The sequence below is a fragment of the Anopheles coluzzii genome, chromosome 3 (genome assembly GCF_943734685.1).
Source record: "Anopheles coluzzii chromosome 3, AcolN3, whole genome shotgun sequence".
NCBI classification, from domain to species: Eukaryota; Metazoa; Arthropoda; class Insecta; order Diptera; family Culicidae; genus Anopheles; species Anopheles coluzzii.
Window position 1 is genome coordinate 23,608,511 of NC_064671.1, and position 22,879 is coordinate 23,631,389.

General features: G+C 48.5%; 3 protein-coding genes across 3 annotated transcripts; 1 reads left to right on the forward strand and 2 right to left on the reverse strand.

Annotated features, from left to right (window-relative positions):
- Positions 1-1,398: 1,398 nt before the first annotated feature.
- On the reverse strand, positions 1,399-13,144 carry LOC120957582 (probable chitinase 10). The gene is made up of 10 exons (XM_040379857.2): positions 13,004-13,144; positions 10,156-10,215; positions 9,855-10,063; positions 9,264-9,775; positions 5,368-8,309; positions 5,119-5,304; positions 4,783-5,062; positions 3,712-4,712; positions 3,032-3,642; positions 1,399-2,956 (listed from the first exon to the last, which is right to left on the reverse strand). The coding sequence occupies exons 2-10, from the start codon at positions 10,177-10,179 to the stop codon at positions 1,519-1,521; spliced, it is 7,203 nt and encodes a 2,400-aa protein (XP_040235791.2). The 5' UTR covers positions 10,180-10,215; positions 13,004-13,144; the 3' UTR covers positions 1,399-1,518.
- A 2,474-nt stretch (positions 13,145-15,618) lies between these two features.
- Positions 15,619-17,725, reverse strand: LOC120958515 (probable cytosolic Fe-S cluster assembly factor AGAP009023). The gene is made up of 5 exons (XM_040381365.2): positions 17,559-17,725; positions 17,407-17,502; positions 17,068-17,335; positions 16,606-16,998; positions 15,619-16,534 (listed from the first exon to the last, which is right to left on the reverse strand). The coding sequence occupies exons 1-5, from the start codon at positions 17,619-17,621 to the stop codon at positions 15,918-15,920; spliced, it is 1,437 nt and encodes a 478-aa protein (XP_040237299.1). The 5' UTR covers positions 17,622-17,725; the 3' UTR covers positions 15,619-15,917.
- Positions 17,726-19,164: 1,439 nt separating this feature from the next.
- Positions 19,165-22,090, forward strand: LOC120957427 (RNA polymerase I-specific transcription initiation factor RRN3). The gene is made up of 3 exons (XM_040379631.2): positions 19,165-19,707; positions 19,800-20,752; positions 21,293-22,090. Exons 1-3 carry the CDS (start codon positions 19,504-19,506, stop codon positions 21,951-21,953), a joined length of 1,818 nt encoding a protein of 605 aa, XP_040235565.2. The 5' UTR covers positions 19,165-19,503; the 3' UTR covers positions 21,954-22,090.
- Positions 22,091-22,879: the final 789 nt, after the last annotated feature.

Consider the following 22,879-nt stretch of genomic DNA (forward strand, 5'->3'; position numbering starts at 1 on the left):
CGACGGTTGGTACATTTTCGTTGTCAGAAGTCAAGTGACAGTTGGGCGACTACAGTGGAAGAACTGACATTTGAGATCATAGCAGAATTGAGCTTTGTAGAGATTGGGCAACTTTTTAATGGTTGTTTGGTCCATTTTACTAAAATGTATAAATCACAAAGTGCATGACTAATTCATAATGATAATCTTCTCAGTACTTTTCAGTGAACTACAATGTACAAAATGAGTGTTTCTCATTATAAATTATCAACAAATAAAATTGAAAAAGGTAAATTTGATTGGATGTTCATAAATAGATCTTAAACTATTTTAAAGTTGCTCAAAACCAGAAGGTTAAGAATGTAGAACATTTTCTTATAAAGGTTTTTGAAAAAAGCTCAAAACCAGGTTTAATGGCAGTTGCCAAAGGCTACGTGTGTTGCTAAACGATTTGTTAACATTCTATGAAAATTCGTATAGCACTAAAAACATATATATTGTAACCATTGGCATAATCCATCTTGCTCAAAACTATCAAGACCTTTCGTGAGAGTGCGTGTCTCACAAAATGGCATGCACCAACCTCGATGGACTTAAATTTGAGAATTAATGAGGATATTTTGACCGTTTTTTAGTTCCAAAGTGAACTATGACTGTACCAAAGATAACATTTTTCCATAGTGTGTTAACAAATAGAGCGAGACAAATCGATTTTTAGAAAGAGAAAGGCTGCTTCCAGTTTCGAGTTCGAAATATTCGAATAGCGGTTGGAACGATTTCAAATTTAAAATCCAAGTTCGTTATTAATTATTAAGGATGGATTGTACCTTTTTCGCTCAATTCATTCAGTAATATGGATGGATTTGGGATCAGTTCTAGGATCGGAATGGGGTTCGGATCATTTCTGAGATCGATATAGCTTCAGAGTCAGCTCCATGACCTAATGGGATTTAAGATCAGCGGAAGGGCTGGTATGAGTTCATATGGGATGATTTTATGAGTAATTTCTTTTGGCACGCACCTCAGAGTTAAACGATATGTAGAAATTATGTTGTGTAATTATGCAACCAGGTGGACATAATTGATTCTCAATTGCACCGTCCCCCCGTAGCAAGGACTGACGATATATCTAGGTAGTCCTACTGGCCTACATTTTTATAGTTTGATATGATCGCTGAGGGCATTGCACCAAAAAATAAGATCAAATTAACAATCCATTAACTTTAACAATTCGCTTCAAGTGGGCCACTTGCGGTCCGTTGAATTTTAATTAATAAATAACAAATAACAAATAACTTGCTCACACCAATGGCTCATTTTTACATGATTACTTCGATATATCATATACTTATTTGTACAATTGTTCGGGGAAACAAAAAAGTGTCTTACGCTACATTGCGACACAACGATACACTCTAGTACGTGGATTAAGCAGAATTGATTCTACTGAATTTTATTCAATTAATCAATTTTAGTACACAAAACTTAGTTTCACATCGTTACACTCAATTATTAAACTCTACACTCCCCTCCTACACTCTACGTACAATTCTCCGGCGCCTGTGTGCTGATCCGTCCCAGCTCCAAGTTCATGGTGCGCAACAGGGGATGAGTACCGCAGCCACATCGACCCCTAAAGTCGTCCAAATCCAACGCCCAAACCATACCACCGCCCAGATTCATCCGCTTGACAAACTGTGACTTTCGCCGAATCTCATCAACATCGTCGTACGACACCCACTGGCTTCCGCTGTACGCGTAAGGGCCAATCCTTCCCTCCGGATCCCGCCGCACGGTCCAGCCCTGACGGTTCACCTTATCGCATATCTCGTAGAACGACAGGAATCCACCCGCCCGGGTAAACTCGCCCGCCTCACCCGGCCCATACGACTTCTCGTTCAAACCATTTCGTTTCGTATCGGCCAGCGAAAACGATTGCCCATAAAGTGGCATGCCCATGACCAACTTCCGCGACGGTGCTCCCTTTTCGATCCAATAGTTGATGGAGAAGTTCGCGTTAAAGTAGTCGTACGTATCGCCTGGGTAGTAGTACAGCGGTGCAACGTGACCCGTTTGTTTGTCCCAGTTACCGTGGAAATCGTACGTCATGACCGCAATCCAGTCGAAATATTCCGCCAACACTGGCACATCGTACCCGGCATCGATCACCATCTTGCTCGGCGAGACGGCCGCCGAAAGCAACCAACTTCTGGGCCGGAACGCGACCGCAAGCTCCTGGACCAGCTTCGCAAAGCCTTCCTTCTCGTCCGGGTATCCCTTCTGACAGTCGACCTGCCAGCACACCGGATACTCCCAGTCCAAATCCAGCCCATCAAAGTCGTACTTCTCGATGAACTCAACCGCATGCTTCACAAATCTAGCTCGAGCGGCAGCATCACGCACCAGCTTGCTGTACTTATCGCCGAGGGAATCGTTCCAACCGCCCAGCGCAAGCGTTACCTTCGCACCATTGCGCTTCTGCTCGACCACCCGCTCGTAGAATCTGTTGTCTATATCAGCCCACGAGTCGTGCGTCTTGATCGTGAGGGTTTCACGATCGAGCACCGCAAATCCGTACACAATGTGCGTGCACAGCGTGCTATCGATATCGTCGGGCGTGTACTTGCCATCACCCTGCCGGTACCAGGCCCAGTTGGTGAAGTAGCACACCACCTTGTAGTCACTGCTGCCACCTGGGGGGATTTCCGCGGACGGAGGCAGCGGTTTCATCGTTGTGGGACTGGTCGTCGAAGGTCTAGCGGTTGGACGCCTCGTTGTAGACGTTGTAGTACGCTGAGTTGTTGAAGTAGTGGTTCGTCGCGGCATTGTTGTTGTAGCGGGACGACCAGTCGAAGTCATCCAGCTGCCGTCCTCTGTAGTTGAAGGGGCCGATGTTACAGGACCTTGTTTATTTTTACAATTAGTATTCTCCTCCCAATCGCAATATCCATTGTTCCAGGCTGTGTTGGTTGGGCATCTGCAAACAAGAAAGAAAAGCAGTATCTTTTTAGTACAATGATCGATGTACTAACAAAGACTCCCTTCGACTTACCTTTGCTCGTAACGTTTGCCATGCTGACAGATGTAGTACTTCGAACAATCAGACTCATGCGGAATGAACAACCGTCCATCGCATTTGCTGCTCGATTGATTAGAGTCAAGATCATCAATTGATGGCGTTGTCGGTCTGCTAGTAGTACTAAATCTAGTAGTAGTTCGACGCGTCGTTTGCCTTGTTGTCGATACTGCTCTGGGTGTGGTAGAAGTGGTGGCAGTAGTTGTAGTTCTAACCGTTGTTGTAGGTCTTCTTGTAGTGCTTCTGGGGGTAGTAGTAGTCATAGCTGTAGTGGGACGATCTGGCGACGGTTTAGTTGAACCTAGTATACACTTTGGTCCAGGTCCAGGATAGTTTCGCAACACTCGGTTGATTGTACGCAATAGCGGGTACTCTTCACATCCGCAGATGTTTCGGAAGTCATCCAAATCCAGTGCCCAGATCATAGCTCCACCCAGACCCATTGCCTTCACGTACTCACTCTTGTGCCGTATCATGTACTGATCGTCAAACGAAACCCACTGATCACCTTTGTAGGCGTACGGGCCCATACGTCCCTTGCGATCACGTACCACGTTCCAGTTCTTCTTGTTAATGTTAGAGCAGATCTGTAAATATAACATCCTTATGTCTTAATCTGGTCTTACTTCAGCTAAATACCTAAAATCGTTACTCACCTCATAGTACGACAAGAATCCTCTGGCACGCGTCTGATCGCCCGCCTCTCCACCTCCATACGTTTTCTCGTTCAACCCATTCGCATTCACGTCCGCCAGTGAGAACGATTGCCCGTACATTGGCATACCCATGACCAGTTTTCTTGGGTCCGCCCCTTGCTCGATCCAGTAGTGAATCGTAAAGTTCGCATTGAACGTTGTATCAACATCGTCCGGATGTTCGTACATTGGCGCAACATGTCCCGTTTGCTTATCCCACTGGCCATGATAATCGTACGTCATCACCGCGATCCAGTCCATGTAGTCAGACAACGTCCGCACATCATACCCGGCATCGATAACCTTCTTGCTCGGGGACACCGCCGACGACAGCAGATACCCGTACGGTTTAAAAGCCGTCGCCAACTCCACCACCAAGCTGGCAAAGCCTTCCTTCTCATCCGCATAACCCTTCTTACAGTCCACCTGCCAGCACACCGGATACTCCCAATCCAGATCGAGCCCATCGAAACCATACTTTTCGATAAACTGCATCACATTGTCGATGAAACGCTTCCGTGCCTGAGCGCTCCTCACCAGCCGGCTGTACTTGTCGCCCGCCGAATCATTCCATCCACCAATCGCGACCGTCACTTTCTTGCCCTTCTTCTTTAGCTCCACCACACGCTCGTAGAAGCGATTGTCGATGTCAGCCCACGAGTCGTGCGGTTTGATCGTTAGCCCTTCGCGATCGAGCACCGCAAACCCGTACACGATGTGCGTACACAGATCGGGATCGATATCTTCTGGGAGATATTTGCCATTACCCTGCCTGTACCAGGCCCAGTTGGTGAAATAACAGACCACTTTGTACTCATCGGAATCGACAGAGTTATCGTCCACTTCGGTGTTTTCGTTGGATGCAGGTTGCTGCTTTTCTGGAGAAGAATTACTGTTGGTGCCAGGGGACTCCGTACTCAAGGCGAAATTTTCATTGGCCATTGGTTCTTTTACGATCGTAGCTGCGAAGAAATGATCAATAAAATTATCTATTACCTTGATTCATTGACAAAGATGTCATATAATACTTACGAAGCACATCATTCGAATTGTACGGCTCTCGCAGTCCTTCTCGAATGGCAGTCAACAACGGGTGACTGCCCTGTCCACATCGATCCTTGAAGTCGTCCAGATCGAGGGCCCAAATCATACCACCGCCAAGGTCCATCGCACGAATGAACTGTACCTTTCGCAGCAACGATTCCTTATCATCGAACGACACCCATTGATTGCCCTTGTAAGCGTACGGGCCCATTCTCTGGAGGTCGTCTTGTACCACCGTCCATCCTTTGTTTTGTATGCGATCGCAGATCTAATTGGAAATTTGAATTATTGAATGAAATTTATTTCCACGATCGCAATCCTTACCTCATAGTAAGCTAAAAATCCTGCCGCTCGGGTAAATTCCCCAGCCTGACCCGGTCCGGGAGCCTTCGCGTTGAGTCCATTCTTCTTCGTGTCAGCCAGCTGGAACGACTGCCCATACAGTGGCATACCCATGACCAGCTTGCGCGGTGGTGCTCCCTTCTCGATCCAGTAATTGATCGAGTAGTTCTGAGGAATAAAGCTGAATTAGTAAACAAAAACACGCCCCCCGACCGTCACATCACCACATACCGCATTGAAGAAATCAATCTCATCGTCCGGATGGTAGTACAGCGGTGCAACGTGCCCGGTCTGCTTGTCCCACTGGCCATGGAAATCGTACGTCATGACTGCGATCCAGTCGAAATACTGCGCCAAGGCAGCCACATCGTAGCCAGCATCGATGACCGTTTTGCTCGGAGATACAGCCGCCGAAAGCAACCAGTCCCGTGGACGGAACGCTTCCGAAAGTTCCCGCACAAGCTCGGTAAATCCTTCCTTCTCATCCGCATATCCCTTCTTACAATCAACCTGCCAGCACACGGGATACTCCCAGTCCAAATCCAGCCCCTCGAATCCATACTTCTCCAAAAAGCCCACCACATGCTGGACAAACTTCGATCGTGCCGCCGCACTCCTCACCAACCGACTGTACTTATCGCCCGCCGAATCGTTCCACCCACCGATCGCAAGCGTTACCTTCACGCCCTTCTCTTTGGCGGCCACCACACGTGCGTAGAATTTGTTATCAATGTCCGCCCACGAGTCGTGCGTTTTGATCGTGAGCGTTGAGTAGTCCAGCACCGCAAACCCGTACACGATGTGCGTGCAAAGATCGGTCCGTATGTGGTCCGGTGTGTACTTGCCGTAACCCTTCCTGTACCAGGCCCAGTTCGTGAAGTAGCACACCATTTTGTAGTGCCCCGACAGGGGTTCTAGCACAGGTGGTGGTGTCGACGGTGCGACCGTAGTGCGCATTGTAGTGGTTGTAGTCCTCCTCTCCGTCGTAGACATCACGTACTGCGGTCCATCAATGTCCGAACCCTGCCAGGCGTTGTTCTCGTCGGAAATGTTTTCCGTACTCTCGGGGAGGCCACCCTGCGAGCACTTGGCACTTGCTGGCCAGTCGCAGATCTTCAGCTGCTGATTCCAGTGCAACCCATCGGCACAGCTGGCCGCCTCCAGACGGCCCCAGTTGCACACCAGGTACTGGCTGCAATCGCCCGGATAAGGGACGTGCGAGTTCCCATCACACGGATCATCCTCCGACAGTGCCTTCAGCGCGCCGAATGTTGTCGTGAGAAGGCGGAAGTACTGCTCATTGCTTACACAATTCACGTTTTCCTCCCAATCGCAGCTCTTGTCCGTTTGGCTCCAGTACAAGCCCGGACCACACTGTTGCGCTACCTTCTTTTCGTTCACGCAGATGTAGAAACTGTCACAGGACTTGTGCGGATAGTACTCGCCATTGGTGCAGGGTTCTGCTGGACGACTGATAGGTTTTTTCGTCGTCGTGGCTGGCTTTTTCGTGGGTCTCTGGGTGGGAGAGTTCGAAGCGAGCGTCGTTTTCCTGCGAGTGGGACGGGATGTCATCGGTTCTGGGGTGGTGGTGGTGGTAGTGGTGGTCGTTCTGGACGTAGTTGTACGTCTGGAAGATGTTCTCGTTGGTCTTGGAGTTGTTGTGGTCGTGGTTGTGGTTGTTGTATCCGGTCCCTGTGTTCCCTCGTCCATTTCACACCTGGCTGATGCAGGCCAATCACAAAGCTTAGCCGCATCGTTCCAGTGAAGTCCACCGGCACAAAACTGCTGCTTGAACTCGGACAACACGCAACGGTAGTACGAGTTGCAGTTGGTCGGATGGGCCTTGTACTGATTGCCTTCGCAGCTTTCCGCATTGCTGAGCTCAGGCATTACCAGTCCGGGTACGGGAATGGTCGTACCGGTAGTTGTCGTTGGGCTGTAGGTCGTTGTTGATGGAGTCGTTCTTCTGGTCGTTCTTGGAGTGGTAGTCGTAGTTGTAGTTGTTGTGATGGTAGTCGTTGCTCTAGAAGTAGTAGTTGAGGGCTGTGCAGTCGTAGTTCTCCTAGTTGTAGATGTTGTTTCCGGCGTCCACGATGGCCACGTGGTGTGTGAGTGTGCCGGTGTTGACGTTGTACTCGGAATTCCACTATCCGGGCTAAATGTCATTTCGGCCGGTTTCGGAGTAGCCGGTTGCGTAGGACGCGAACAATCCATCCCGGTCGGAGCGGGTGTATCAAGCCGCCCAAGTGCTCTATTGATCGCACGCAGCACAGGGAACCGTTCCTCACAGCATCGATTTTGATAATCGTCCAAATCGATCGTCCACGCGGCAATTCCACCAAAGCCTGACTTCATCACATAGCGTGCCTTTGCCGTGACCGACACGGGATCATCGTAACCGACCCACTGATCACCATTCGTTGCGTAAGGACCCGACTTCATCGAATTATCTCTCCCGACTTTCCATTTCTGCTTGCGAACGCGTTGACAAATTTCATAATACGCCAACATACCCGGCTGCCTCGTGTCATCGCCGGCTGTTCCGGGCCCAATGCTAGGACTACCCTCGCCCGGTGTAGCTCGTGTAGTTTGTGCCAGCGTGAACGTTTGCCCATAGAAAGGAACGCCAACGATTAACTTGCTCCGATCTGCACCCATCTTAACTAGCAGCTGCATCGTGTAGTCGGTGTTGTACTGCGGATACTTGTCGTATGTATTACCATAAAGCGGGCTTACATGCCCGGTCTGTTCCTCCCAAGAGCCATGATAGTCGTACGTCATGACGGCCATAAAATCGACGTACTTCGTAAGCTCGGCCACATCGTACGCCACCATCAGCACTTCCTTGTAGCCGGAGATGCTCGTACTTATCAAAAGTCCTTCCGCTGCAAAAGCCTTCCGCAGCTCTTGGATCAGCTTGCTGAAGTTAGTCTTGTCGCTATCCGAGCCCTTGGAACAATCACTCTGCCAGCAGACGGGATAGTTCCAGTCCATGTGCAGACCAGCGAAGCGATGCCTTTTGAGGAACACTATCGCATTGGTGATAAAGTTCTGCCGGTTGGCAGCGGATCCAACCATCTCGGAGTACTTGTTGCCCACTGAATCGGTCCAGCCGCCTAGGCCAAGCAGCACTGGGACATCACCAGCGGCTGTCACGGTACGTTGGTACATATCTGTGGAAGATAACGTCAATCAAATTAAATCAGAGTGGAATAACAAATAGGATATGGTTTGTTTAGAAATGGGGATCTTTGGGAAAGTAGGAGCCCTGGTAGTGCTCCCAGTGGCCTAAAACGGACCCAGTCATGTTATTGCCAGATCTAATTAGCTGCCACTATAGGAAGCAACGTGCTATAGTACAAGTGTACAACCATCATGGAGTCAAGTTGATCCCAAAATCCCCGAATTTGCCAAATTGCCCTCAATTCCGTCCGATAAACAGATATTGAAATAAAAAATCAAAGTAAAAGAAAAGGGAAGGTAGCAGCCAAGGATATTGCAAAAATGTAGAATTGGAGGATTTTACTCGTCAAAACGATGAATGAAGAAACTTTACACATGTTGAATATGAGAGAGTTCTAAGACTGGCAATGGATTCAAAACCCATACTGGAACTAACTGTTCAATTGGCTCAAGATCAATTCTAGGGCTAGTATGGGTTCAGGATCAGTTTCAGGAATGATATAGATCAGTTTTATTTCTAGTAATGCTACAGATGCCGGTCTCGTAGTACAGTCGTCAATTCGTACGACTTAACAACAGCCCGTCATGGGTTCAAACCCCAAATGGACCTTGTCGCTATACGTAGGACTGACTATCCTGCTATGGTGGGATATCAATAAGTCACTGAAAGCCAAGCCCACAAGTAGTGGTACAGGCAGGCCTTGAGCGACAACGGTTGTTGAGCCAAAAGAAGAAGAAGAATGCTACAGAATCTGTCTCTCTAGATGTGCAGGGGCAGCTGAGAATTTGGTTATTAAAAAAACACTACCCTTACCCAGGATTTATAGTACATATGCCCCTGTAATTATTAATGAGATACAAGATGTACTGAATGCCCCATTTACAAATATACAAATATACAAATATTTCTAAGTGAACCAAGCTTTAAACACCATTATACTCACTGTTATCAATGTCCGCCCAACTGTCAAACTCTTTCATCGTCAGCGTTGCCGGATCCAGCGTGGCGAACGAATAGACTATGTGCGTGCACAGCCCAGGGTCCAGATTTTCCGGCACAAACTGTGCCTCACCCTTGCGATAGAAGCCCCAGTTGGTCATGTGGCACAGCACCTTGTACTCGCTCGGTGCCGCTTTCTGTGCAGCCAACAGCTTACTATTCTGTGCGCTTTGAACCATTGCCACATCCTTGCTGCTTAGCAGCTGCTGGTACGGTGACCCAGCCCGATATGGCATCGGTTGATTGGCGGGCTTGGAAGGAATTATGTACGCCGCATACCGATCCTGGAACGGAAACACACGGAAGCTCTCCACCTCTGACGTGTCAACGGGGACCAGCTTGATTTTCTGCTTGTTCACTACCCCCTTCACCTTGCTGACGGTGTCTTCAATTTCCTGATCCATGTCCAGGATGCGAAACTCGACGGCATCACGTAGCGGGAGCCGCTCATCGACGCTGGAAACAATGCAGTCGGTGGTGCGCTGGGGTTATTGCATTTCCATTGCATTTCCTACCAAGCCATACGCGTACTTACAGGTTCGCTGGAACACTCTCGACGGCACTGCGCAGCGGTAATGATTCACTGCCGAAGTCATGGCTTGCTGCGTCCGCCACCTGCTTTTCGAACCCGTGCGGCGGTATTTGCTCCACGCTGCTACGCACAAAGCTTACCGGTTCGGGCTGACGTTCGATTCGGATCGCAGCGGTCGCTGCCAGCACCAGCCAGACACCGACAATGGTCAGCTGGAAAGAATGAGATGCATGGTTGTCGTGAATCAAAACTGCAACAATGCACAGCGGTGATTGTACTTTCGCTGCACGTAGCGCATACTAACCCGCTTATATGGCAGAAGACTCATTCTGATGCTTTCACCTCAACGAAGCATTGGAGCTGACTGTGAGAAGGAAGAAAAAACGGCGACAACAAAAGAAGGAGGGAAATCCCGGACTGTTAAAATTACCATGGCAATCGTACTTAAAACAAAGCAATTAGTGCTATCCCCATTCAGTCAAACAACGAAAGCCCAAGCCCCCGAAAATGGGTCACCCTTTCCTGGCCCGACCCCCCCTCCAACGAACTACATTGTTTATTGCAGCGAAACAGCAAAATTGTTTCAAGGTCTATGTCACCAGTTCCCAGGTGTAGAGCGTCAGCGGCAGAAACCTGTTCCCGTGCACACGTGCCCATTCAAGACATCTCGCGAGAGCAAAGAACTGACGAGCATAAGAAAATACTACGAAAGCTATGATTCAAGTCCACGGCTACGCACGGTACCGCTAGCATACGGTCGAGGCGGCGGTGGGTGTCTCGACCTCCGACAGTGCGACATACCGAAGCAGTGGCAGAAAGATGAAGGAGATGAAACGAATGAGCGGTAGAGAGCAGAGAGCAGAAAGAATGATCAGTAGAGCTCGATCCACCCGCTTACTATGATCATTCATCGGTTTGCATAAACATATCTGCTAGGTGTTGAGCGAGCTTTGAGCTTATGGGTGGAACACGATCGATAAGCTTATGAGAGCCATGAGAATCTTCAAGGCAACTAGTGCAGGTGCAATGCCACGCAGGTAATAGGTCGGGCAGTGCGATAATTATTGATTCTGTGCTCGTATCGTTCGCTTGTTGCTCGTACTGACCATGGCGGTAGTTGATATTTTGGGCAAATGGTCAGGGTTGAAGCGAAAAATTATGGTTCCAGTGTATTAAGGCCTTCGAGTTTAAAACAAATGGACGTGTGTGCTGGCAAAATTCAAATCAATGTATTCTGGGTGAGTGAGTGTAGTGCCAGGACTATGAGAGCAACTCGATTTTTAGCAGTATGCCCAAACTCTGGCAGTGGGATCGAGGGTATGACATCACGATTAGCTATTTGACAGTCGTGTTCGACTGAGTTAGGCGATTAATGCGTTTCCGAGAAGACATCACCGTAATTCTACCACGTAAAGACAAACATCACGATTTCCTTCTTATTTTTATTTTTGTTGGTTCAATGACTTGTATCCAGGTGTGTTTAAGCCTTAAAAGATCATTTGGTATTATAGGGCTCATTGGTTCACCCCGACCAAGCTTTATATGTTCACACTCCGACATACCGGAAAGTTCTCGAGTTTACACGGGATATGAACTTAAGACGGGCACGTTGTTAGGACGCACAATTAACGATTGTACTACGAAGGCGGATGAATTAGAAGTCATTATTATTCTATCATAAGGTTAGTATTTTTCATCTATAGACAAGATAGATACAAATAGATATAGAACAGATCGACAAACTTGTGTATTTATATTCCCTGGTGTTGTGCGCCTGCAAAACCACGGTTTAATCTGACGTCTGCCTAAGCTTCAATGTTGATATCTTGCCTCATGTGCTACTTTCTTGATGTATTCTTAATTAATAAAGGCGGAAAGATGTTGTTATTTTATGATGCTTCGGGATTGGTTACTCCATTGAGAATTATGTTGCATTTTTAATAGATTTTAATAGATTAATTGAATCAAATCAAATGATTATGTCCATCATGTTCTTTACTAATTTTTGGATCATTTTGTGGATTAGCCTGATGTTAGTGGAAACGATTGCCTGAAAAAAATGAGCAAAAGCTTTGCTGCATTTGTTCCAAGGAGCATACATTCTACGGAGCTCTTGCAAAAGGTTCACGGGCCTTATTTGTCACTCAGGCCCTAGTGTGGTCTTGCCTGAGAGAAGATCCTTTTGGAATGCTTTGCTGGATTCGAATCAAAGGCACGATTGTAAACTTAATACCCAGAAATAGCTGTCCTTTATGAACGATTATCTAAATCAAAACTAATTATGCGCTGATTAACGATCTGCAACTTTTAGCGATCCTGATCGATCTGATATTTGATGAAATATAAGTACTAATGTAGAAATAACACACTGCAACGCTAAAACAGTCTTTTTTTTTAAATTTGGCCAGTACTGCAGTCACTTATCAGACGTTTTCCCCACAAACAAACGTGCCTTTCTAGCACACCGTTCACAAATACAATCGCACACATGATCCTCAACACGCCACGCCAAGAAATCAATTCAATTTCTATTCTTCACCAGCAATCGGGGTCACTTGGACAGCGGTGTAACGGTTTCGTTCCACGCCCCGTCCATCGGTCCGCGCAATTTTGTTGCACAGCTCACGGGCCCACGGGACACGTTCATGCTTTCACACTGGGTCCGAGCTTCACAGCCAGAATCTCCAGGGTACGTACACAGTCCCTCGGTATGATGTTTTTGCGATTACAATTTTTATTTAAAATAAAATCACACTCGACTTCTTCCGTTGGGGGTCGGCAAAATCGAACAGTTGATAATGCTGTTGATCCACACACAACTACCTGACCGACTGGGGCTTGTATTACTATTCTTTGTTGTCTGTTGTCTGCTTTTTTTCTCTCTCATTGATCTTCAGCAGAAGCAACCGATTTGCATTATGTTGTATGCATTTTAATTTCCCACCGACCCATACCGGCCTCAGACAGTGCACCATTACACCTGCACACGCTTCACCGTTGCACTCGCACAGTAATTGGAAACAATTGTAGCCTTCTAAAGCCTTTTAACCAGGCTTTAACCACCTTTTTTGAGGTTTCTTATTAATTCACTTTTTAAACGCTCTCTCTCTCTCTCTCTCCTTCTCCCTCTGATCCACTCCTTCTTCACTTACACTTTGTTTTATTGGCACAAATTCTGCACTTCTTCTCGGCACTCGGTTTCACAAGCACTTGAACACGATCACACTCGATCACAGTCGATAGTACACCGTACCGCCGTCAAAGACACCACCGATCCGACTAATTCTTATTCATCCGCGACTCCCGCTTTTATACCTTTCCGGTGCTGGACACGGGCTCCGCAGGGAAGCTCAAGACGACACGCCGAAGACGCCAAAAACTTGTTCTGCGACATTTCGTTCTTGGTCGGTGATTCTTCCGTTCCTGCGTTTCAGGTGAAAATAAATCCACCATGGAGGGCGGTAGACAGTTTATTCCATTTTTATTTATTTTTATTACTTGTTAATATTGTTTAACATAAAAAGAGGATGCAATAACGATGACTTTCTTTACGGGGCATTCACCGCAGAGCGGCATCCTTGCATTGCAAACGGGTTAATTTGCAACGGAAGCTTCAGATACTAATCTATGAAGGAACCCCTTGCACGCTATCAAGTGCCATCTAGTATTCGTGGCGTGGCGTCGTGTAGAATATTAACGGCCGCGCGCAACGATACACATTAGATACCCACGTGCTCTAGGAAGCGGTGAGCAAGCATCTCGGACCGGCTGCAACCCCACGATTGGAAGTCTTTGCGCATCGCGCTGTCAGCTCAAGCCCTTGAGGCCTCTATGCACCCCGGAAGATTGCGGTAGCTCTTCTCGACCAAAGCAACACGTGCGAAAGATAAAACCGTTCGACAGGGACAGAGGCACTTCTTGCTGCAGTGCGTGTGTGTACTGGGCGCGTATCGCGCAACAAATCGCAGCACTCAAGTGCTCCAGTTCATCCCATGCGCTTCCAGGCGCTGTGGCTAGCTGGCTGTCCAGCCGGCCGGCTTGGTCGTTTGGTCGTGGCATGCAATTGTCATCGAACCGATCGAACCGGTATTCCCATTCCCTACGCCTTGCCCACGAAACACCGGAAAAGGCTGTTGGTCGCCCTTGATCTTCAGCGCAGCACGCACCACAACATATTACGCCACAGGAGCGCGCGCGCAAGGGAGGCGTCGAGGCGGTGTGTTGATTGGCGAATCCTTTGGGCACGATTTCGCGGCTGCCAGATGCTGCCTACCACTTGTCACGATACATACATATCTTCTTAGTAAACCGCAAAGATCATCGCAGGCCAGACCTACCGCGCGATCCCTCGACTGCGACTGTTTCAAACTGGTTTCGCGTACGGTATGCGCGTAGGTGCGCGGCTTCGCAGCTTCCCGAATTCCCGACCGGTACACGCATACGCAGCATCCCCATTCGTTTCGTCAAAAAAAAAAAAAAAGATGAGAATCGACCAAAATTCTGAATAACGTTACGCAAATTGGGGTAAAATACATTCTTCGGGATGTACCGTTGCTTTTCCAACGGGATGGTTGGTGTCTCGCACGCGAAAACTTAAGCCTGTACCGTACCCAGCCTTGCCGCGGTTCGAAAAGCTGCTTAATCTGTCTTATGCAAATTAGAATTTCGTTTCGATTATTTCATCCCCTGTTTTTGGAGGAGCAAAGTGTGGGGTGTTGGGAGGATGTGCGAATGCAGTGAGGCGGTACAAACAAACGTTGTTGGGTGACATCGTCATCTGTCCCCTTTGGCTTTGCGAGAGTGGATTCTTTCCTCTTTTTTTTTATTTTTTGAAGAGAGATGGAAATTTAAACCCGTAAAAATTAACAAGCACGATCATGTTACATAGCAGCCATGTTTTGCCATTGGGGGGTCATTGACTGGGCCCACTCTCACACGGTGCGTCGCAATCGGTCGCTTATGGAGACGCCCAGTAAATATTCAAACGCAAAACGGTCCCGATGAACGTTTTTGTTTCAATTGGTCTGCAATATTCAAAAAAAAAAAGAAAAGATAAGATTAATGTATTTATTAATGCTCTTTTTGTGTGTTCTTTAAAGCGTCAACTCGAACAACTGGTTACAGAACGCAAACCTCAAAATGTCAAACGCTCCGCTTATTTGCCCGGGCCCCGGTTCGGTAAACCCAGGAAACCCGTTTTGAACGGACGGCGGCGGCAACGGCCGGATAGCAACAAAAATCAATAACATAGCAGAATCCGGACAAATAAGACCGCACTAATAATAAATGCCACCAAAATTCGATCATTTCGGGCAGCGAAATTGATGGGAAGTACAAAACAATCCGGTGGCCTGTACGTTGCAGACAGCAAATGTCATAGACCTTTCAGCCGCGGTGCGTTTGCTGTTTTATCGTTACATTCTCACATTGACTCGCTACCTTTTGGTGTTGGCACACTGGCCGCCGGAGGGAAGAGGGTGGCAATTAATATTTATAATGCTTATCCATTGTACCGAGTGTACCGAGGATGGTACTTCGCACTGGTTTGTCAATGAGGCAGAGTCCCATCTTGGTGCGTGTACATTAAACGACACCGAAGATATGGGACGCACAGACACCTGCGCTCGCGTACAAAGTGCTGGTGGTGATGGGTGTGTGTTTTAGTTTTACCGCGTCAAGATTGAATGTCAAGATTGCTATTGCTATTGCAGCCCATGGCTGGGTTAGGATGGGATGTCGCCACCCCCTCCAGGTGGAAACCCGTTTCGCAACACGCATCGTTGGCGGGGTGTGTGTGTTCGGATTGCGTGCGTGCAGCCATTGCGCTTGCCAGAGTGAAACCGGTTAATGCTTGTTTTGACTTTCTTCGTAGCCTAGCTACCCGAGCACTGATAGCCCGTTTTGTTTATTTATCTCGTACAATCGGTCCGTTTTATCTCCCCACTCTTTCTTTGCGCGATGCTGCTTGCTTTCTGCAGCCTGTGAATTTTTACACCGAAGATCCGCTCTAATGCATCCCTCCCTATCCCTCATACCCGATAAGCATTATGTGCCTTGCTTCCCGCTTTACCACTTGATGTTGAGGGCTGAGTTAATTTTTTCGATCTGATGATAGCTGGTGTGCAGCAAGCTCTGCCGCTTGTTCAGATCCCCTTCGCTGTCGAAGAACGTGGCGTACATGGTTTGGACGCAATCGTTCTCCGGGGTCGACTGGGGCAGCGAACGGTACATACACTCCAGTTCGGCTGTTAGCTCGCGTGCGGCCCTACCTTCCTCGGGCCGTATCTGGGCACCGCCGTTCAGACAGCCGGACGGGCAGGCCATGATCTCCACGTAATCGTACGTACTTTTGCCCCGCTTTAGCTTCTGTACCATGTTCTGGATGTTACGAAATCCGTTCGCGATGGCAAAGCGCATCAGCACCTGACCGTTCTGCTCCAGCACCGCTTCGCGCATATCGTTGTTGCGCAGTGGTTTGAACGCGACCGTGTCCAGCTGGACGTTGAACAGTTTGCGGGCTGCGTACTTGAAGATGTACTCGGCGTATCCACCTGAGCCGGACGATTCGTGGCCCCAGACGAAGGCTGGCGGCCGCACCGTTGGCCAGGGCCAATCGATGGCGCACCTTTCTACCAGCTGGAGCGATGGGAGGTCGAGGCTGTTGAGCATCTGTTCGATTTCGACTGCAGAAGGGCGACGGAAAGGGTTTTGGTTATTGCTTTCATATCCGTAATACAGTTACAGGGTTACTTACTGGACGTGATCACACAATCCACATCGCGGCTGTTTTCCACCTCGCTGAAGAAGTCTTCCCGCGATGCTTCCAGCTTTTTGTCGTAGCAGGGCATTACCGTGACGTGATAGATCCGGTCGCCGGTCGTTTGCAGCTGCTTGGCCAAATATTGCTTTACCAGTACGCCCATTATCTGCTGCGGCGAGCGGGTGGTCGCAATGTACGGGAGGATAAAGTTGCCGTGCGTTTTCTCAGCATAGCACACCCATCCCGGACAGGAGGAGGCAAGCATGGGCAGAAGCTTGCGGTTGGTGTTGTACCGTTCGATGAACTCGTTGCGGCACTCGATCAGCGCCAGATCGTCGGCTATCTTTGTGTCGACGACCATATCCGCACCAAGCTTCTTAAAGTAACCTGGAAGTGTGTGTGTCAATGCACATATTAGCAACTTGATGTAATCAACAATGGTGAATCTTATCTTACCAGCGATATGCTCGAACGTGTCTTCCGGTGTGAGATTGTACTTTCGTGCCAGCGACAGAATCGGTTGCTGCGAGACAGTGAACACGACAAACTTGATCTCGTCGCGTTGATTGTTCAGCTTGGCCAGATTGTTCGCGTTCATGACACGCAGCAGCTCCTCTTGGCTTTGTTGCGAGATCAGCACGCCCTCGGCCGAAGTAATGCAGCCCGAACAGGCCAAACAGTCAGCGAGCGTTATTTCCACCTTTTCCAGCTTCTGGATTCCGCTCTGTGGGGAAAAGACGTGTAAACTTATAAACATTTTCTCCACTATTTGTTGCGAATGGTGGTTGATTTTACCGAGGATTCTTGCACGTAGGACCCATCCTCCTGGATTGTTATCTTTGCTCCGGTTTTGCTTTTGCTCGTCTCGATTTTTACAGGTTTGATACATTCCTGTGGGGGGGAGTTTTATTGCATTGTTGGAATTTTATGATTGCACCTATGCTTACCTGCGACGGTGTAATGAAATCATCCAAATCGGTAAGCTGAAGAGCGCTGCTAAAACGCGACATTGCAACAACCAGAAAAATGGACTTCGATGTTTTGGAAACGCAACAATTTTTGGTAAACAAAACACATCTGATTTTGACAGCTGCGCTGAAAATCGAGCAACTGCACTGCTCGAACGTTGGAGCGCGCGCCCCGCTAGGCAAAGCGACGGAAGAAATCATTGCCTTTCGCTCATTTTTTTATGCCTTCTCCTTTCGTCCTACAGCGAATTTGTTAAGCAGCTCGTCGAGCTACCTGTCCCCTGTTCTTCTTCTTCCTTCCCTTTCGACTGAGCGCGCTGTCGAAGGTTTAGATGTGTTGGTGCGCCAGACGACCAATCGCGGTCAGCCGTCGTCCGTGCTTGTTCCCTCCATAGCGTTATCTCTTTCTCGCGTGTGGTAAAGGTGGTAACAAACATTGCGGCGATGAAGTTGAATTTTCACAAATCAAACCAAAAAAAGCGCAATGAGTTCAAACGCTGCAATGTAAAAATGACCACGGAATCGCTAGCTCACGCTGGAGGGTTTGCTGTGCAACGTGTAGCACCCTAAATCGCATTAACACGTTCAGCCCGGCGCTGACTTTCATCAAATTTCTGTTCCGCCGGCTTCTAGAACGCAGGCAGTTGATTGTGACACCGGCATACTGGAAAGTTCACTGATTTTTTTTCCTTATGGCACAACAACCGTTGCCGGTCAAGGCCTGCCTGTACCACTTGTGGGATTGGCTTTCAGTGACTTATGGATTACCCATAGCAAGATAGTCAGTCCTACGTATGGCGGCATGGTAGATTTGGGGCTTGAACCCATGATGGACATGTTGTTGAGTCGTACGAGTTGATGACTGTACCACGAGACCAAATACACCATACGAATGCAAAAGCTTAGCGTAAGAAAGTTGTGCTTTACTGCCGTGTCTGTGCTACATCAGATGCGATTTATTCGGAAAGCCTGTCAAAATTTAATATAGGATTTGACAGATAAGGTCGGAGGTTTGATTTTCTTGTACGACGGAATCAATTTTTTTTTTAAATTTCGTCAGACCCCGCATCCGAGTTTATCAGTCAAAATAATTTTGTGGTGTTTTGTAGGAACAACCTAAACTTAATTTTTCATAATCGTTAAACTATTAAATTCATCCAAATAATCGCAATATCGAAAAAGCGTTTGACAGTACGTGCAATAACATCGCATGCGACGAAGCACAGGCACGGCCTTGATGCTTAACAGGGCCTACCAGTTAACTTTCCAGTATGCCGGTGTCACAATCAACTGCCTGCGTTCTAGAACCCGGCGGAACGGTAATTAGCGCCGAGATGAACCTGTTAATCCGAGTTTGTTACCACATTTACCACACGCGAGAAAGAGATAGCGCTATGGAGGGAAAAAGCACAGACGACTTCTGACAGCGGTTGGCCGTCTGGCGCCCCAACACATCTAAACCTTTGACAGCGCGCTCAGCTGACGAGTTGCTTGACAAATTTGCCGTAGGTGAAAAGGAGAAGGCCTGAGAAAATGATCGAAAGGTAATGATTTCTTCCGTCGCTTTGCTCAGCGGGGGAAAAACCCCCGCTCCGATTATCCGTACGTCATCGAATCGTGCTAAAACGTGCTCGCCACCCGGCTGTGAAAAGGTGCTCGTGGGGTGAATTGTGAAATAGTGCCACGAATTCGGTGAAATTGTGAATTAATTCCTTTCCGTAGTGTTGTTGCGTAGTGTCGTACGGCTAGTCCCGGGTGCAGGAATCACCTGGCTGCAGTGTTTTAGTTCGCCGGGAGCGACACCGTCGGTGCGGTACTGCGTAATAGGCAACCTTGAAAGAGCGTGGAATCGTGGCGTTTCCTGTGTGTGCTAGCCTTTGCAAGCAAAAACCATTCCACCCCCAGTGAGAACCAGAATGCCAAAATGTCCACACTCACCGAGAAACGTCGCGTCTCGTCCATCCTCAAGCCATCACAGTCTGTGCCGGACGGTAGCGGTACACCGACCCGGAACAAGGTGCGCTTCGCCGAGCTGTCGATCGAGTTGGCCCTGCGGGACGTGTTGGATAACAACCGGTTAACGGGGTACGATGAACTTTTAGAAAAGCTGAAAGATGAAGATCCGCAGGTAAGTAAAAGGGCGTAGTACTACCGGTTGACTGGTGCTCCCTATTAATCCGGAGCTTGTTTGTGGTTTTTCTTCTTCTTCTTTATGCACAGGACATGAAATTCGTAGAAATATTCGCCGAAGCTAAGCAAGCCGTTCCTTTGATGAAGCCCTACTTCGGCAAGCTGGTCGAGTTTCTGCTGTCCTCCCGCTGGCTGAACCGCTCCGAGGAGGCGCAGGAAGCGTACAAACAGTTCGTGGTGGAGCTGTCGATTGTGCAGAAAAACTACTGCACCATGACCGTGGCCAAGCTGGTGAAACAGTTCATCCCGGACCGGGCGCTACAGTCGCCGTCGTCGTCCACGGTTAGCTGCATCCCGAGCGAGGATCAGCAGCAGCAGATGGGATCGTTGCACGATCTGATAATAAGACTGAAAAATGTGATACCGATGATCTTCGACGTGGTGCTGACGCAGCTGCGGAAGAACTTCCCGTACTACAAGCGGCCGTCCGGTGAGGTGGCCGGCTACCTCTACAACGTGCTGCGCATGACGGAGTACGCGTCGATCTACTGCGACGAGCTGCTGGATATTGTGTTCTACCATCTGCTGCAGCTCGACGTCAACATGCCCCGGAGCGTCATCGAGGAGACGGAGTATCCGGACGAGGAGATGATGTTCGAGATGACGGACACCGGTGAGGGTGAGGACGGGGAAAGCGGTGAGGAAAGCGACACGATGAAGCATCCGGTCGCGGAAACGCTCGATTGGTTTATGGAAATCATTTTCAACTACATCGAGCAGACGGTGAAGGTGGACGGGCAGGGCGATCGGTTGTTCAAGATCGTGCTGAACCAGTTCGACGCTCACATCCTGCCGGCACACAACACCGACCACGCGCAGTTTATTATGTTTTACATCTGCAGCTTCAAGCTGTCGTACGCGGAACACTTCATCAGCTCGCTGTGGAAGAACGTGAACAATCTGAACAAATCGCCGAACGTGCGGCAGACGTCGGTCGGCTACATCGCCAGCATGCTGGCCCGGGCCAAATATGTCCCGTTAAAGTAAGTATGGGGCAGCAGGAGGAAAACGGATTCTTTGTCCGTTCTAGTAATGGGAAAAATGAAGTTTTCGTGCTGGAATCGATTCCGGCTAGCTCCGAAGTTTTCTGGAATCGATTCCGAATAATAGAAAGTCCGGAATCAGATTCCAGAATCGATTCCAGAATCGGCTTGGGAATCAACTTGGGAATCGGTTTTGGAATCGGATCCGGAACTGGTTACGGAATCGGATCCGGAACTGATTTTAGAATCGATTTCGGAATCGGAATCGGCTTCAAGTTCGGAATTGGTTCCGGAATCGGCTCCGAAATCAGAACCAGTTCTGAAATCGGAAGCGGGTCCGGAATCGAAATCGGCTCCGGAATTGGAATTGGCTCCGGAATCAAAATCGGAGTCAGTTTCAGCAATCTTTAAAAGAATAGGCGTTTGGAAATGCTACGATGATGCTACGTATTAATAACCGCAAAGAATTTAAATTTACTTGTAAACCCACTAGTCCGCTCCCGTTTTGCTAAACTTTGTGTTACTCTCTTCTACTTGCAGCTATCTAAAGTCCATGCTGCTGGAAATGTCGCACTGGGTGCACAACTACATACAGCGGTGCGACTCGATGCACTACAATCAATCGCTGAAGGCGCATCTCGTGTTTTACTCGGTGTGCCAGGCGATCTTCTACGTCGTCGCGTTCCGCGCCAACCATCTCACCTCTAGCGCGAAGAACCTCACGTTCCTGCAGTCGCTGCAGCTGTCGTCGATCGTCACCTGTCAGCTGAACCCGCTGCGCGTCTGCCTGCCGACGGTGGCGACGGCTTTCGCGGGGATTACGCGCGCCTACCAGCTGGCCTACTGTCACACCATTCTGGAGCGGAATGCACGCCGCAAGTTGGCCACCGTGTACAAGAACAACACGCAGCTGCCGGAGGACTGTCTCGACACGTTCTTCCCGTTCGATCCGTACATGCTGAAGAAGTCGGGCAAGCGCATCGAACCGTTCTACCTGCAGTATCAGGCGCACGAGCTGGACGAGGAGAACGGCGGTGGTGGTGGCGAGACCAGTGGAGGTAGGGGTCGCAAGCGGTACGAATCGGTGTCGGAAGATGTGGACGATTTCATCCCGGAGAGCAAGCGCCACAAGCACCACGGGGTGGATGTAAGCGGCGAGTTTACGTTCTCGTACGGTGTGTCGCCGGGATTTCATAGCTGAAGTGGGTGGGAGACCACGTACCACGCTATGGTCCCAGTGGTATGGTCTTGAGTGGTGGGCGTGCAATCTTCCCGTGTCTCTGTAATGCTTTTACACTACACAACTGATGATAAATACACTATCTATCCAACATTTAATATACACAGCACACTAATGCGGAGCATTTGCGTTGACAGGTTGGCGTGTGTGTTTGGAAAGAAACATTAGATGAGTGATATTGGTTATCAGTTCTCTTGATAACTTGATTAGTGTGTTATGAATTAGAAAAAAAATACTCGCTAAAATGTGCTCTTGTCTTATCTTCTCTTTGCATCACACACTACGCTACGTTTTACTCATTATTATTACGAAACATACTTCAAACTTTATTAACGGAATTCTATCGGTTATTATTTGAATTTTCGTTCTATTAATTTTTGCGAAAAGTTTCGGAAATAAATGTAATGCTTTGAGTCACCAAGACAAACTGGTCAAATTATTCCCATTCATCGAATGAGAGGCGGTTATTTGAAGCTATGAAAAGAAAGAATCACTTATGGTCAATTATCATTTAAGCCATGCAGAACACTTGGTCCAAGGTGGATATTTCTCTAAATCACAGATAGATATTGCATTCGTATTTAGATTCTGGTAGATGAGTACAACACTTCAAGATCGGAACCATCCAGAAAGAACTATCCTCAGACGTTCAAAGTAGTGATGGGTAAAGTTGGCAAAAATCCGGAGTCGACTCCGATCCGACTCCGATAAATTCGGAATCGACTGCGGAAGGTAGGTCCGCGCTGCAATATCCGGAGCCGTACGGAGTCGCTCGGAGTCGCCCGGAGTCGCCCGGAGTCGCCCGGAGTCGCCCGGAGTCAGAGTCATTCGGAGTCGTTCGGAGTCGTTCGGAGTCGTTCGGAGTCGTCCGGAGTCGCCCGGATTCG